The sequence below is a fragment of the Octodon degus genome, unplaced genomic scaffold, assembly GCF_000260255.1.
Source record: "Octodon degus isolate 3935 unplaced genomic scaffold, OctDeg1.0 scaffold00113, whole genome shotgun sequence".
NCBI classification, from domain to species: Eukaryota; Metazoa; Chordata; class Mammalia; order Rodentia; family Octodontidae; genus Octodon; species Octodon degus.
In genome coordinates this window covers 6,833,417-6,850,582 of record NW_004524689.1, presented here as the reverse complement: position 1 = coordinate 6,850,582, position 17,166 = coordinate 6,833,417, and the positions used below count along the sequence as shown (strand labels likewise).

Below are 17,166 nucleotides of genomic sequence, written 5' to 3'. Positions count from 1 at the left end.
AAAAAAAAAAAAAAAAAAAAAGAATTACAGGCAATTTCACGCTCTGCCTGGCCGAGAGGCTAACCCTTCGTTCATGATTAATGTGAGTTTGTTAGTTTTTCTTAGATACATGTCAAGTTGCACCTTACACAGAGCAGCCCCTGACGTGTAATCAGAGTGAGCGGGGCGGTGCCCAACCCCTGTGGGGCTGCCTGGCACGCCCACATGCGGCCTCTCTGAGCTCCAGCGCAGAAGGCAAGGCCTCCCCAGTTCCCACACCACTTTCACTCTGAGCCCGCACTTACTTCTGATCCACAGAGTTGCTCCTGGAGTCGACCAGAGAGGGGCATGTGGAGGATGGGGTGAGGGTGGCACTGCTGAAACTGGACACAGAGGGGTCCCGTCCCATTGGGGAGATGTCAGACAGCTGGAAGAAAAGGAACACAGCCATGAGATGCAGCCACAAACACTGCCCTGGCAACAGGAGCTCTCTGGCAGTCAGCGCCTCCCTCTACCAGCTTGCTGCAAGGTCTGGCAAGAAAACAAGACCTGGTTGCAGCCACACCTGCAACCCCAGGACTTGGGAAGCCAAGGCAGGCACTTCACCAGTTCAAGACCAGCAGAGCTGCGCAGCGAGTTCAAGGCCAGCCTCAACAATAAGGCAAGACCTCCAAAACCAAAGCTGGCTATGGTGGGCCACACCTGTAATCCCAGCACTTGGGAGGCTGAGGCAGGAGCGACACCATGAGTCTGAGGTCTGGGCTGCATAGTGGGCTCAAGGCCAGCCTGAACATAGTAAGATTATGTTTCAAGCAATCAAAAACCAAACCAAGGGGCTGGTGAGATGGCTCAGTGGTCTAAAGCACCTACTTAGAGCAGGCTTAGCAAAGCACAGGGACTGCGGTTCAATCCCCCAGCACCACATGCCAGCCAGCCCTGCCCCCTGGTGGGCTGAGCTGGCCACACACCCCCACCCCCACACTCACACCCACCCACACATACACCCACACAAATAAATAAAATTAAAAAAAAAAACAACAAACCAAAACCAAAATAAAACAAGCTAAAAGCCCACCTATAAGACAGCTGCAGACCACACAATGGCAGACAAAGAGGAGGAGGAAGAGAAGGAGGAAGAAGAAGAAGAGGAGGAGGAGGAGGAAGAGGAAGAAGAAGAAGAGGAGGAGGGTAGCCTGGGTCTGTCCAGGCACACTGAAAAGATGGTCAGGTGAAGTTCCAGGGAACCTCCGAGCCAGTGGAACCCAAAGGGCTTTGACCCACTGCTCAGCCTCATGTCAGATGAGACAGTGAAATACACGTGAGCCTAGTGACCAATACAAGCTGGTAGAGGACACCAGGTGGCAGGGCGGGACCTTGGCTGCGGTGTACTGGTGCTTACCTGCCTGCAAGACAGTGGAGGCCATCCCCAACCTGATGCCAGACTGCCACCTGCCTTTTTGTAGAGGTTGAACTTCTGTATTCTTTTTTTTTTTTTTTTTTTTTTTTTTTTTAGGGAAGGGTCTACAGGGTGTTCAGGGCCTCACTACCAGATCGACTCATAGTGATCCGCCTGTTTATAGCCTCCCAAGAGCTGGGATTATAGACACGCGCCACCACGCCCAGCCTCAACTGTCCTCTCAGCGGGCCCTGGGGGCGGAGCTGGCACAGCTGGCCAGGGGATTGAACCCCCAGCCCCTGCTGGCAGGTGCTTTAATCCACTGAGCTATTTGGCCAGCCAAACTTTTGTTCTCTTAATAAAACTGCAGTCCGCCCAAGCGCCAACATGAAGTGACTGTTGGTGAGTACGGGCAGCGCAGTGCCCTGCGAGGCTGAGGCGGGAGGCTCACAGGTTTGAGCCCAGCCTGGGCAACTTGGTAAGGCTGTGTCTTAACATGAAAAATATAAATAGGCCAGGAACATAGCTAAGGATAGAGAGTGCAAAGAGCCTGGGTTCAGTCCCAGCTCAGGGTGGGGGATATACATGTATGTGTATATATAAAGCCATTCACAGGGGCTGGCAAGATAGCTCAGTGGACTAAGTACCTACTTAGGTAAGCACTGGGACAGGGGTTCAATCCCAGCACCACAGGCTGGGTCAGCACCGCCCCACCGCTGGGAGCACTGAGCTGGCCATGGAGACTGGGCATGGTGGTATTTGCCTGTAATCCCAGCACTGAGGAGGCTGAAAACAGGAGGATCACTACAAGTCTGAGCTGCGTAGTGAGACCCTGTAACAATTTAAAAAAAAAAAAAAAGACATTTACAAAAGGGGCGCTAAGATATGTTATGCACATGTACCCTCTCCTTATGGTGTGTGCTCCACTTGGGGGCAGTCTCGGAGAGAAGACTGCAAGAGACCCAGGCAGCAGGCAGGGGACACGAAGAGCAGGGGACATGGACAGCAGGGGACATGGACAGCAGGGAACGAGAAGGAGGAAGTGCCAAGGGCCCAGGCCAGGAATGGCGCAAAGGTTGGGCTGACAGGACAGAGCTAATGACCGAGCTCCCCAAGGCGCCCTCCATCACACCCTCCCAGGGACCGGGGAGGGGCCACCCCACTGAGCTCCAGGCCTCTGAGTCTGCACTTGACTATCTGCTGACGGTCCCAGAGCAGCGTGTCACATCCTCAAACACGAGGCTGTGCCTGGCTCAGGCCACCCCAAAGCCACACAGCCTGGGGAGCAGAAGCCTGGGCTTTGGGGAGAGAGCAGGCACTGGCACACAGCCAACACCAAGGCCGGGGCGCTCACCTTGCAGTCACTGATGCTGCCGTGCACCTGGCTGAGCTCTCGGTTGAAAGTGTGGGTGAGCAGCTGCAGGCACTGGAGAAGGAAGAGGAGAGGATGCTGTGAGCGTGCTGGTGTGAGCGTGCTGGTGTAAGCGTGCTGGTGCGCAGCAACGGCCCAGGCCTGGGAGCCCAGCGGCTGTACTTGGGGCTGAGGCGGGAGGGCCGCAAGTTCCAGGCCAGCCTAGACAGTCCAGCGAGACCTTGTCCCCAAAAAGAAAAGAGCTGGGCATGCAGAGTGACGCAGAGCACTTGCTGAACGTGTGATGTCTTAAGTTCAGTCCTCAGTACCACAAAACAAGAAGAAAACAACTTAAACGGCTGAGGGGAGCCCTGTACACCAGCCAGAGGGAAGTTCTTACACCTACAACCTGCTCTGGAGCTCAGCGTCGCCCAGACAGCTCTAGAATCTGCCAAGTCTATGGCAAGGTTCTAAAAGACCTGACACCCACACATGCAGACACGGTGACTGGGGAGAGGGGCTCCTCTAGTTCCTGAGAGCTGGCTTTGAATTACCTTGGGGGGGGCACTTTGACTCAAACTCAGGACTTCATGCTTGGCCAGGCAGGTGCTGCACTGCTAGGCCATATCCCCAAGCTTTTGTTCGATGGTTTGTCCTTTTAAGACAGGGTTTCACTATGCAGTTCAGGCTGGCCTTGTACTCATTTTGTAGGCCAGCACAGGCTGGCCTCAAGCTCTTGGCCATCCTCCTGCCTCAGCCTCCTGACTGCTGAGATTACAGGTATATGCCACCATGCCTGGCTGAATAACCTTTTAAGAAAAAAGTATACTGCAAGAGAAATCTGGTGTATGTCTAGAAAATAAATAAAATAAATGGATTTAAAGTGCTATTCCCAACATTATGCATTACAGCAAATACTGTGAAATTCATATTACTTTAAGTGAAAATCTGTATCACTTCCAGTATTTTTGTTTTAATTTTAATTTATATTCTCTTTAAAAATAAATAAAAAATAAAACGTAAAAAAAATAAAAAATAAAGTGCTACTTCCCAAGAGTCACTGTAAACACAGTAATGTTTAAGAACATAATGGCACCCTCTTCATTCCACTTTACTCTGCAACAGCTGGCATGGAGACTTCTGGGTGGCCATATTTTCCTACACAAACCAGAAGACTGTCAAGTTATGGGCACCAGGACAAACACAAAAGCCCCTCACGCTCTCACCACCTTTTCAGCTGGCTGCCCTGCAGCTATCACTGTGCCCACCAGCCCCTGCCTCCTGCCTGCACACCCCACCCCTCCCCTTCATCCCTCCTAAAAGCCTTCCCTGTTGCCCACTGGATTTCACTGGATTACTGAATGAGAGTTCTCTCTTCCGCAGCCTTTGTCTTTGCCACAAACCCATCCTCTTCACTGTTGCCAGACAGATTTTTCTTTTCTTTTTAGGAGTAGGAAAATTGAGAAGAGGAATTGGAAATAGGCATAGCTCCTGATAGACGCAAGGGGTCCTGAATGAGTTGCCCCAGAGAGGTTTTTCTAAGACAGATAGTGTTTCAAGTATTTGCAGCTAACACTTTTATCATCCCAGCATTCAGGGAGGCAAGGCAGGTGGCTTGCAAGTTTGAGCTCAGTCTGGGCAACTTAGCGACTTAGTAAGACCACGTCTCACAAAACAAAAAGGTCGGGGACACAGCTCAGAGTAAAGACTGTGGGCCCTGTCCCCGAAGCCACAAAATGAAGAAAACAAAAAACCACACATCACTCCTGGAGACCACTGGAAACTCTCCAGTGCTCATCTCCTCTGCCACTTGGCCTCCTTCTGAGAGACACAGCCCCTGTGACCCTCTTGCCCCAACACTTAAGCTCAGGGTAGGCATCGGTGCATCTGCTGCTGCACTCTGCACAAGCTCAAACCAGCGGCCCCCAGGAAGGGCTGTGAGCCAACCGAGAGGCCAGCTGCAGGCCTTGGGCAGGGCCCTCCGCTAGGACGGGGCTCCCACCTTGGTGGCCAGCTCTTTCTCACGGTCCACCAGGCTCTCGATGTCTGCTGAGTCATAGCCGCTGCTCTCGCTGGGGGTGATGGCGCTCTCAAAGGTGGTGGTTGAGATCTGAGAGGAGATGCTGGTGGAGGTGCTGAGGGTCCCACTGCTGAGGCTGGGGGACAGCGAGTCACTCAGGGATTTGGGGATGCTGTCACCAAGTCTCTCTCGCAGCAGCAGGAAGTGCCGTGTTTTCTCCACCTGAAAAATAACACTACTGCCTTAAGATGCAAAATATTTCACCTGCATCATCACGGGAAACTGAAAAGCCCTGCAAAGCCTCTCAGCTTGGCCCGGGCCTGTGGAGGCCCATCGGAACCAGAGGCTTAAAGGGAACTTGCAGATAGGAGGCGGGGCCTGGCTGAAGGGGCGCGAGTGGGCGTGGCACCAGGCTCCTCCCCCAGGACCTGTGTCCGTCCCCGTTCCCCGCCCCCTTGTTAGTAGGAGGCCTCAGCTGCTCTCCCGCGCCTAGCCCTGCCCTCCTGTTCGCGCCTAGCCCTGCCCTCCTGTTCGGGCTTGGCCCGTGGGCCTGAAGCACGGACGCCGGCCCGCACCTCGTGCAGCAGCTCCAGCTTGTCCAGCTCCCACTGATGTTCCAGGATGAGGCTGTCCCCGCGGGGCCGCCAGCCAGCCAGGTTCTCTTCCCCGCGCACGTAGGCCACCGAGGTGTCCAGCACTTTCCTGCGCCGCCTCTGCATGCCTGGCACAAGAGGGCAGATCAGCTTTCCCAGGAACGACTCAATTGCAGTTTTAGTTCAACAGGAATTAGTTAAATCCTAACATATGACAGACTGTTTGTCTCAAGATCCATGAAGTGTCATTTATTAATAAAAATCCACACTTTTCTTTCAAAGCAACTCTCCAAGTTGTTTTCGTGGTACAGGCAGCAAATCCAGGGCCTGCTGTGTTAGGTGAGTGCCGGCCACTGAATGCTACCCTTAGCCCTTCAGAAGCTGTTGGCAGTCTCCCCTGGAATCTAGGCTGACCTCCTCACTAAACTGCCTGGGCCGGCCCTCCACTTGGACTCGTCCTGCCTCAGCTTCCCGAGTGCTACAACTGTGTGCCACCAGACTGAGCTGTGACTGAGGAAAACACAATGGTACTGGTCCATGCAAGCATACAGACACCAAGGGGTCTGTGCACTATGCTTCCAAATACTTAAAACTACCCCCATGAGGGGCCGGCAGATAGCTCAGTGGACTAAGTGTCTGCTTAGGCAAGCCCAGGCACAGGGGTTCGATGCCCTGCACTACCTGCAGTGCCAGCCCTGCCCCTGGATGAGCTGAGCCAGCCACTGAGACTGGGTGTTGTGGTGCACACTTGCAATGCCAGTGCTGGGGAGGCTGAAAACAGGAGGGTAACCTCATGTCTGAGCTGCATAGTAGGCCCTGTACCAAATACATTTTAAAAAATGTATATATATATATATATTTCATAGGGAGATATATAATATACCGCCTATGAGGGGCCAGCAAGATAGCTCCCTAAGAAACCAGTGGGAAGCAACTATGTGCACACATAGATTTAGTAATTCAGGGACTATAAATGACAGATGGCTTTAGTCTTCACTTCCCATTTAAAAAATATTCAGTTTTTTGAGACAGGGTGTCACTATGCAGTTCGGGCTGACCTTGAGCTCACTATGGAGCCCAGGCTGGCCTCAAAATTCAGTGATCCTTCTGCCTCAGCTTTCAGAGTGCTGGGATTACAGGTGTGTGCCACCATGCCTGGCATTTCCCATTTATTTATTTACTTATTTATTTTTATTTTTTATTTTTTGGTGGAACCAGGGATTGAACTCAGGCCCTTGTGCTTGCCAGGGAAGCGCTTATTTCACTGAGCCATCTCCCCGGCCCCTCCCATTTATTTTTTTAATGGGAGACTAAAGAAAAATTAAAAAATCAAAGAAAACAAAATGAAGAAAAACAAAAAAATACATAGGCATTATACTATTTTTACATAGTAACTATATGAATTTATCTTAATTTAGAAAATTCCTTAAGAAACTATAATGGAAAGCAGGGCAACTATACAGTGGCACACATCTACAGTCCTAGCATTCTGCAGGAATTCTGAGGCCAGTCTGGTCTACACAGTGAGACCTTGACTCTAAAATACACACACACACACACACAAAATCTGGACATTAAAATTAGCCGCTCTTGGAACTTGGATTCAAACTCAAAATCTCTATCTTACCTATGGGCCCCAACTTCTGTTTCATAAATGTTTTTTGTGTTTTGTTTTTTTTTTCCATGAATGTTATTCTCTAAAATGACTCAAACTGCTGGGTTAAGGTGTGGCCCTGGGGTAGAATGCCTGCCTAGCATGCGTCAGGGCCTGAGCTCAATCTGCAGCACCACATAACACAGTTTTTGTTTTTTTTTCAGTACTGGGGCTTGAACTTGAAACTTTCTGCTTGCCAGGCAGGTGTTCATGCCACTGGGCTATATCCCTGGCCCACAAACAAACAAATGAATACTTTTATTTTTATTTTTTGGCGGAACCAGGGATTGAACTCAGGCCCTTGCACTTGCCAGGCAAGTGCTTAGTCTACTAAGCCATCTTCCTGGCCTAAACAAATAAATAAAAATAAAATATAACATATTTGTTAATCAAACAGTTTTTTAAAAACCTTGTGCCAAGGGGCCGGGGAGATGGCTCAGTAGAATAAGCACTTACCAGCACAAGGGTCTGAGTTCAATCCCCAGTTCCACCAACCCCCCCCCCACAAAAAAAAACCTAGTGCCAATATCCTCTTGGAAACTCAAGTAGGATGTAACTGTCCTTGTGATAGATTAATGAGAGGGACTGGAAGGGGTGGGTTAGGACTTTCTGCTGTCCTCTGGGGTGAGTGAGAGAGGGATTCTGTTCTCCACACGCCTGCCAGCGTCTGACTCCACAGGCTGGTTCTGGGTTAAGAACTCAATTTTCTTGTTCTTTTCTTTTGCAGTGCTACAGGCTGAGAGCTAGGCAACCGCTCTGACTCCAGAGTGCCACCACCAGGCCAGAAATGGGACTCTTGACAGTTTCCCAGGACAGTTGCTGCAGGTACTGTTTTACTGCCACAGTGTCTTTGGGCTAAGGTGGGGAGGGAAGTGGAAAGAGCTTTTCCAGCCAAATTCATTCTCACTCACTCACACTTTTATTTTTATTTTTATTTATTTTTGGCGGAACCGGGGATTGAACTCAGGACCTTGTGCTTGCCAGGGAAGCACTTATTCCACTGAACCATCTCCCTGGCCCTCACACTTTTATTTGTTTTAAATGTAATTTTATTTTATTTTGTTTCTTAAATTAATTTTATTGATAAAAAATAGCAATGAGACAGTTTCAAAACAGGTTAGTAGGACAGTTACAATAATGAATACATTGCATATTGTTGCCTTCATAGTTATTCATAGAACAAGATGCAGACATGATATCTTGTCTAAACACTATTAGTACAAATTTTCCTTCTCATTGAACTAAGAAAAAGTAGCTGTATCTCTAATGCCTGTCATTCTGGCCTTCTAAATGCGTACTGCTTCTAATGTCATATCAATTACTGCTATACTCTCTCAAGTAAATGTTTGCTTAAAAAAAAGGTAATAGGGCCAGGAAGATAGCTCAGTAGAATAAATGCTTGTTTGGCGAGGCAAGGTCCTGAGTTCAATCCCTGGTACCACAACAAAACAAAACAAAACACAGTAATAAAAGAAAATAAGAGACTAGAAAAAAATGTCATAGGACTGTCCTGCTACGATGTTGTATATGGTTAGATTTCTAAATTTCTGTGTAAAAATGTGTAATTGTTTATTTTTAGCTTTCAGGGTTTTTTTTGGCAGAACCAGGGATTGAACTCAGGCCCTTGTGCTTGCCAGGGAAGCACTTAACCAACTGAGCCATCTCCCTGGCCCCTTTCAGGGTTTTTTTGTTTGTTGTTTTTTTTTTTTTTTGGCGGAACCGGGGATTGAACTCAAACCCTTGCGCTTGCCAGGCAAGTGCTTATTCTACTGATCCATCTCCCGGGCTGTAATTGTTTATTTTTATTTTTTTCACATTCGATAGGGATTTAAAGTTTAGCATATCGACAATTGTTGGAAAATACCTGTTCCATGTTATGTCTAAGGTATTTGATATTCAGACAGATAGTGATGCTAAGCTCAACTGCCTATGTTGCTTTATACTACTCCTTTTTTTTTTTTTTTTCTTCTTTTTTCAGTACGAGGGATTGAACTCAGGACCTTGCACTTGCCAGGTGAGCACTTATTGCACTGAGCTATCTCCCTGGACCCTTCAACTGCCTATGTTGTAAGATAATAGTATCATTAAGCTTCTCTTCTGGAGGGTTAGCAACTTAAGTTTGCAGACCAAAAAATTAGAGAAAAAGAAGGGCTACGAGGATACCCAACATTTTGGCCTTAGCCCTTCAAGGTCAGCAAGGACTTAGGACATAAGAGAACCTATACTGTAACATCCTGTAACTCAGTGGTGTCCCAAATTTTCTGTTCAAGATTATGGGGCCACAGAGGAAAGTGACTGATGATGTTGAGTGTGCCTAAGGAGAGTCACCTGGAGAGAAAACAGTCTGTCAGGCTTTCACAGAGTAAATTGGTCAAGCAATGGCTGTGACTCATCCAGATGGCTGACACTGATAAAAGATCTACAAACTGCTGTACACGGTTTCAGGGTAAATCCTGAGGGGATATGACTGAACTTGTCAGATATAAAAGTTACATTTTTTGTTATATAAGTCTTGCTTTATCTTGGTCTTAACCATCCAGCAGAAAAAAGTATAAACACAAGGTATAAAAAATAAAGCCATATTAATATGCTGAGCTGTAAAAGGCTAAAATCAATAACTTCTGACATTGCCAGTCCTGTAGATAACCCACTACTATTATGGTCTACTGGCCTATATTGGATTATTTTGCTGAATTCATGCTCCTACAATAGTTAAATGGCAATGGGATACCCAACTCTGACAAAACTAAACAAAAAAAGGGGGATACAAGGGACTGGAGAGATAGCTCAGTAGAATAAGTGCTTGCCTGACAAGCGTAAGGGCCTGAGTTCAATCTCCGGTTATGCAAAAAAAAAAAGGGGGGGTGGTTGAGGATATAAATGAAGGACCATTTTGTAGTGAAACAAACAAAATATATATATATATATATATATCACTCAAACTTTTAAATACTATTTCATAGCCCTGCAACACTGTGTTTGGTACAACTTGTATAACCACAGTATACAACATGAAATAATGCTGCAGTTTTATCACTATCAGCACAAAAGGGGCTCATCAAATACATATGATTTCCTAATAGATCTTACTTCCATCCTACCTGGGTAGACTACAGTTGGTTTTTATTTATTTATTTATTTATTTATTTATCTATGGGGGGGCAGCCCAGCCCACCAAGGGGCAGGGCTGGCCAGCATGTGGTGCTGGAGGATTGAACCGCGGTCCCTGTGCTTTGCTAAGCTTGTTCCAAGTAGGTGCTTTAGACCACTGAGCCATCTCACCAGCCCCTAGACTACAGTTTTGTAATCTACTTAAAACACATGCAAGGTAAGTGTCACCTCTAGGGTCACAAGCACTTACCTGGACTACCTGTGTCTGCTATTTTGCATAAGCTGAGTTCATAAATCCCAGTGACTCGGTTCCTATTTGAAAATAAAGTGAAATAACTGTTTAACTCTGACGGTACAAAACAGGAACATCTCAGCATTCTAGTTACAATTCTGTCTCCCCTCAGGGACTGCAACCCACTCCAAACATAAAGCCCTTTTCCTATTCAAATTTAAGGGGTAGTTCTCCAGACATGAGCTTGTTTTTCTCTTAGTCCTTCGACCACTGCTATTTGCACATGATGAGTAACAACAATAAACTATAACACAAATATGAAAACCAAAAAATTGGCTCTTCTTCCCATAAGAAAAAAGAGACGAGGGACAAACATCTGACTGGGATGAAGTGATAAACAATTTTGGGGGCTGTGAACAGGAAGGGGTGCTGAGTCTTCTACTGTATTACAGTAACAATCTCACTTTATTCTTCAAACTGGGTGGTGATGCACAGGTATTTACTCTATCTATCTATCTATCTATCTATCTATCTATCTATCTATCTATCTGTAGTGGGGCCTAAACCAGAGTCTTCACACACACTGTGTTATATCCCCAGCTTTTTTCTCTTTTTTTTTTTTTTTATTTTGAGACAAGGTTGCATCAAGTTCCTAAGTTGACCAGGCTGAGCTCAAATTTGCAACCCTCCTGCCTCAGCCTCTCAGTGTGCCACCACACCCAGCTTATTTTCATCTAATTTAAGCCCCTGTGAAAGCATTTTGGAAGTGCTCACAATGTAGTATTTTCCTTCTTTCGTTAACTCTGCCATCCATCAACATTTTATTACACACAAGCCTGCTAGTTCCTGTGCTCCAGGCATCCATTTTACAAATGATTTGTAACTGTGAACACCAAGCCGGGATTCCGCTGTATGGTATCAATGAACCAGGAGGAAGCTTGTCTCATGAACTTACGAGTCTGGTGACTTGGAGTAACCACTACCAAAGAGGCTGCGCAAAGAGCGTGGTGGTGAGATCTTGGCGTCTCGGGAATAGAAGACCATGCACACGTCCTTGGTGATGACCGCGGGCTGGATGCAGTGGTCGAGCTGAAAGCAGAAGGCAGACGAGTGGGTATGCAGCAGCTGCATGGAAGCCAGTCCTGGGGGTGGGCGGCGCTGGGCTTCGCCCAGACTGGTGGCTCCAGCAGTCAGCAGTAACCCAACAGGTAAAAAGCGCGAGGCCCCCTGAAATCCATCTGCTCTTCTCTGGAGTTAGAATTGTTATTACCCCTTTCCTACTACGTGAGGACACTGTGGCGTGGAGAGCTTATCCCAGGACGCATAAGCAGGATGGGCAGGTTCTCTCGGGTCTGGGCTGCTAAACTGCTACTGGGCTCTGGAACAACCATGAATACAAGAAGTGAACTTTTTGGCTTTTTCGTTCTTTTCTTTTTTTTGTATTATGCATTGAATGCAGGACCCTTTTTATTTTGAGACAGCGTCTCACTAAGTTGCCCAAGCTGGCCTCAAATATACCATTCTCCTGCATCAGCATCTGGAGTACTGCGCCTGTAAGTGGGGACCACAGTACCCTGCTTGTAAAATTTTCTTAAAACCATATATGCTTTTCTTTTTTAAAGAATGGTGACTAGGCTACTGAAGCCTACACGACCATAAAAAGTTACCTATTGATTAAACAGAGGCTAAAAGGAGAATCTAATATCATCCTAACAGTCAGCAAAGTATAATAAAAAAAGTGACTGAGCACTGTGGAGGAAGACAAGAGGAAAACCCAGAAGGCCCTTGGCCGGCTTCTGCAGAAGCTGCCTGCATGCTCACCTCCAGGTAGGCTGACAGGGTCATGTAGATCTTCTCTCCGTAGGGTGTCACACGGTTCAGAAGAAGGGAGTTGTGCAGGGAGCTGTCCCACACGGCCTCGAAGCGGTAGAAGGTCCTGTGAGCGGAGAGAGCAGAGAGAGTATAGAGCGGCGGGGAGCCGCCCTGCAGGATCAGCCAGCACCCCCATAGCAGGCTGACAACAGAGGGAGCCCTCCGCATGGAGGAATGGGGAGAGACGCTTAGCTGTGCTGTTTTTTTCTTTTATTGATTTATTGATTAATTGACTGTGGAACCAGAGACTGAACTCAGGCCCTTGCACTTGCCAGGAAAGTGCTTAGTTCACCGAGCCATCTCCCCGGCCCTGTTTTTTCTTTTGGACAATGCCTAAGAATATGAAATAGTGAACAACCAAGGAGATCAGGCTGAGAAGGACACGCGAGACACCAGTGACTGAGAGCAGAGGCGCAGGCTGGGCCGGGAATGCAGAGGGTGGGAAGCAAACACCCAGCCCCAGATACACTTCACACACTGACACTTGAGAGGTGTGGGGTAGGAACAGGTTGAAGAATGAAAGTGTAGAGATCCTTGTTTGGAAAAGAGAACAACGAGGGCTGGAGAGACAGCTCAGCAGTCTAAGTGCCTGCCTGGCAAGTGCAAGGACCCTGGGTTTGGATCCTCTGTACGGCATGCAAACCCCTGGCACACAGTGCCAGCTACCAAAACCAGGCATGTAATCCCAGCACTGGGGAAGCTGAGACAGGAGGCTCACTAGGAGTCCGAGTAAAACAATGATTTTTTTAAACACCACAGTCTTTTTTTTGCGGAGCCGGGGATTAAACTCAGGCCCTGGCGCTTGCCAGGCAAGCACTTATTCTACTGAGCTATCTCCCTGGCCCAAACACCACAGTCTTTCAACTACCATTTGTTAGTCTTCAAAAAAGCTATTCAAAAAATCAATTTATATTCAAGAAAGAACCAAAAGCTGACTCAGTGCACACAATAAGCTGGCTTTTTTGGTTGTCTAGCTTCATTTACCCCTCTCAAAACCCCTGGACAGGGAAGACCAGGCCGGGCCATGTCCCCACCCCTCCTGGCCAGGGCAGAAGGCAGCTCACTCGCACCACACTCGTTCCCGACTGTGGCTGCACTACCTGGGTGTTTTCTAGGTCTCCTGTGATAACCAGCAGGTTCATCTTTTCTCAGAACCCATCTCCCACCTCTTCCTCCACCAATGATGAGCAGAGAAAACAGCCCACATCCAGTCAAGAAGTAACTCCTGGGCCTGTAAGAACTATATGTGAACTGTGTCTTCACTTTGTAGCTATTTCTTATATATCTTCTTCCTGTACTTTTCCTTCCTTTTCTGTATTTAGGACAGGGTCTGCAGGGTCTATAGGGTCTCACTACATAGATCTGACTACTCAGTGATTCTCCTGTTTTTAGCCTCTGTCCCACCATTCCCAGTCTCAATCACCATCTCTGCACAGCCCGCAGGCGGGGCCAGCATGGCACTCCAGATGGCACTCTGGCCGCTGCACTCTGCCTAAGTCGTTAAGCTATCAGGCCAGCCCTTTGAATTTTTCTTGACCTCCTAGTTTTTCAGGCAGCGAGTGAGGGTCAAGAGAATTCTCTTCAGAGGTACTGAAGGAACACAGACAACAGGACAAAGGCTTGGTCACCCGGTGACTCTCACAGCAACAGAAATGATGACAATGGGAGCCTCCAGGGCTAAAAAACCCAAAAAAACAAAAAACACCTTCACACAGCCTCAAAGTCCTACCTAGATCATATCTTTGTTTTGAAACTTTTATTTTTATTTTTTTTTATTTTTATTTATGAGAGAGAGTGAGAGAGAGAGAGAGTGTGGTGTGTGTGTGTGTGGCCAGCTCAGCCCACCAGGGGGCGGGGCTGGCTGGCATGTGGTGCTGGGGGATTGAACCGCGGTCCCTGATGCCTTGCCAAGCTTGTTCTAAGTAGGTGCTTTAGACCACTGAGCCATCTCGCCAGCCCCTGTTTTGAAACTTTTTATGAGACACCCTCTCACTGTGTAGGTCAGGCTGGCCTTGAACTAGTGAGCAATCTTACTGCCTCAGCCTCCTGAGTACCACATCCAACAAATTTGAGTTTTAATTTGAAACAAAAATCTGATAGTGGGTAGTGCTATCTACTACTTCAACAGAAACCACCTAAGGCTATTCCTGAGAACTGTTGGAGTGAAAGGTGAAAAAAGCCCCAGTGCTAGCTGGTTTTGTGACTGGTGACAGCTGACAGAAATCCCCTCACTGCTGTCCGTCCTAGTGAGGTATTCATGTGGTTCCAGGCCCAGAGTGAGCACCTCAGGGGTCCCTCCTGAGCCTGCATGACTTCTCTGTCTCTTGCTTTTTTCCAGATAGGGTATCTGTCTACTTTAGGCTGGCCTTGAACTCACCATATAGGCCAGGCTGGCCTCGAAGTTCCCTAGTGCTCCGGGCTTAGCCTCCCAGCCACTGGGGTACAGGTGTGCACCACCATGCCTAGCCCTTCCTGACTCTTGACTCTTCCAACTGAGGCAATGGCTTGGACCTGTGTGGGGAAGTCCTGCACATTTCTGCCTTCAGGTTCAGTTTTTACTCAGTCTAACATTAAAGTTTTACTGGCAAAAACACAGGAGTAAATTTTAACTCTGCTAACATCTTTTTGTATATATAAAAAGTTTCTTTTTATTTTGTTTTGGAGCTGCTGCAACTCTCTCTGCTGGAATATCCTCACAATCGCAGAGGTGGTTTTGGAGAGGAGCTTATAAAAAACACCTGTGACTGGCAGAACATCGCTGAGAGCGGAGTTGGAAACGGGGCTGAGTCCCAACACATGCTCTCCTCCCGGGGTAGCCAGAAAGAGCCGCCCCCACGTCCACCCCAACCAACAGCATCCCTGAGGAAAAAGAGTCAGGGCACTAGATACACTGCAGGCTCACTCGATGATATTAATTGTGAACAAATGAAGAAGAAACTGCTTATGTTAGGGTCATATCAATGGGCCTCTTTATTTTTTTTCTGTGGCCCTCAGGATTAGGTTTACAGGGGCCAAAGGAGCATGCCACCACCAGCTGTCCCCTGCCCCACAGCGCCCTCTTGTGTCCACTGGAGAATCGGTGACATGTGAACCAGAGGAGATTGAGACTGAGCTACCAAAATCCTGAGACATCAGCCAAGGAACAGCCCAGGCTAGACTGTTACATATTTCCCTGAGTTCGCTTCCTGTGAGTCAAACAGAAAGATGGGAAAGGGGGCCGGGGAGATAGCTCAGTAGAATAAGCGTTTCACTGCCAAGCGCAAGGGCCTGAGTTCAATCCCTGGTTCCGAAAAAAAAAAAAAAAAAAAAAGATGAGAAAAAAATATTCTTCACAACTAAGCCAGGACTGCTTCTCTTCCAAATGAAGAAAACTGATGAGACAAGCGAGTCTGACAAAAGAAAGAAGCATTTTAAAATATGGGAAACATTTCTTCTCACAGACTCAGCTACTCACATAATCACACAGAAGATGAAGAAGCAAGTGAGCAGTTGTGCTGGGACACAGAACAATAAATCTCTAAGCCTTTGAGAGAGGATGAGAGAGAGAGAGAGAGAGAGAGAGAGAGAGAGAGAGAGAGAAGCAAACAAAGCTGAATCCATCAGAAAATGGGGAGAAATGTTCTACTTCGTAGTGTAGATGAGGACAACTTGAATAAGCAAAAGAACAAAATAGCCAAGTTGAGTAAACAGAATGAGAAAATAATTCAGAATGCTAAGTCATTTATGTGTATGCTCAATTGTATACAGGTAAGAAAAATCCAGGGTGCAAAGCTCAGTTTTAGGGTACAGAGTACAGTCTTGCTGTATTGTGCCAGAGAATGCGCCACTAAACTAAACTAGCACTCAAAGCAACACAGACACAAAGCGTTCTGACAAACTAGGCTCTTTATGTGCAAAAGAGCAAACAGAAAATACCTAGGAGTATCCTTATCAAGAAAGAGCCTGCAAAAACACAGAAAAGGCTTTGTTAGTGCAGCAGTAAAATCAACAACAAAAATCAAAAGAGAAGCAAAAAAGAAAACACACACATAGATAAAAGATGAATATAAATTTGCCTATGAGCACAGTGATCTCAAATAGACTGGTACTCACAAGAACCTAGGGACACAATGTGGCACAGGGTATACAGTGACACCACCACTCTCCTGTGACTGTCAGTGAAGGAAAACGGGCACAGAGGAGCTGTAGAGAGCACAGCTGTCAGCAACACTTCAGTGGGGGCCAGGTATTAGGAATGGTACTGAGAAAAACCACGTTAGTTAACTGCAGGACTAGAAAGAAGAGGAACAATGGTCCTCAACAGCGTCCTCCAACATCAGTGTATCAGAAAGGCACTGTAGGACACATGCACCACACACCAGACTTCTGTGGTCTAATGGAACCCATGGAACCTTCCACAGAACAGATGCTGTCTTGGCCGAACTCATTTTGCAACTCATTAACTTGCATTAACTTGTGTCCTCCACTTCGTAGACCCAGGCCGCATACTCTACGCCACAGACAGGTCTCCTGCATGCAGACAGCCACGCCCAAGGTGCTGCGTGCTTGTCAGGTCTTAGCAGTACACGGATGGCCCAACCTCACCACCTGTGCTTATTATCCGGATCACCTAATACGACTAAACATTAAGAAACCAATGAAAAGCCACCTTGGTGGCACACATCTCTGATCCCAGCACTTGGGAGGCTGAGGTAGGAAAATTACCATGAGTTCCTCAACCTCCGGACTACTGGGATTACAGGCAGGTACCAATATACTTGGCTGTTACTCCGGACTTTAACCTATTTTTTTCTCCCTGCAGTGCTGGGAATTAAACACTGAGAGCACTGAGCTATGTCCTAATCCTTTTTATTTTGAGATAGGGTCTTGCTAAGTTGCCCAGGCTGGTCTTGAACTCTCTCAACCTTTCAAGGTGTTGGATCACTACATTCTTTTGTTACCTCTAAGCTGCTATTTTA

At 47.3% G+C, this 17,166-nt stretch overlaps 1 protein-coding gene across 7 annotated transcripts in view; it reads right to left on the bottom strand.

The window, feature by feature from the left end:
- The window catches only part of Kif1b (kinesin family member 1B), a 164,942-nt gene that overhangs the window by 9,499 nt on the left and 138,277 nt on the right, over positions 1–17,166 (bottom strand). For all 7 annotated transcript variants that reach the window (XM_012516574.2, XM_023699405.1, XM_023699403.1 and 4 more), the window contains 7 exons: positions 12,158–12,272; positions 11,292–11,425; positions 10,355–10,416; positions 5,322–5,467; positions 4,729–4,968; positions 2,730–2,801; positions 285–406 (listed from right to left, as the gene is read on the bottom strand). In XM_012516574.2, the coding sequence (XP_012372028.1) occupies positions 285–406; positions 2,730–2,801; positions 4,729–4,968; positions 5,322–5,467; positions 10,355–10,416; positions 11,292–11,425; positions 12,158–12,272 (891 nt within the window). The remainder of the gene's footprint in view (positions 1–284; positions 407–2,729; positions 2,802–4,728; positions 4,969–5,321; positions 5,468–10,354; positions 10,417–11,291; positions 11,426–12,157; positions 12,273–17,166) is intronic.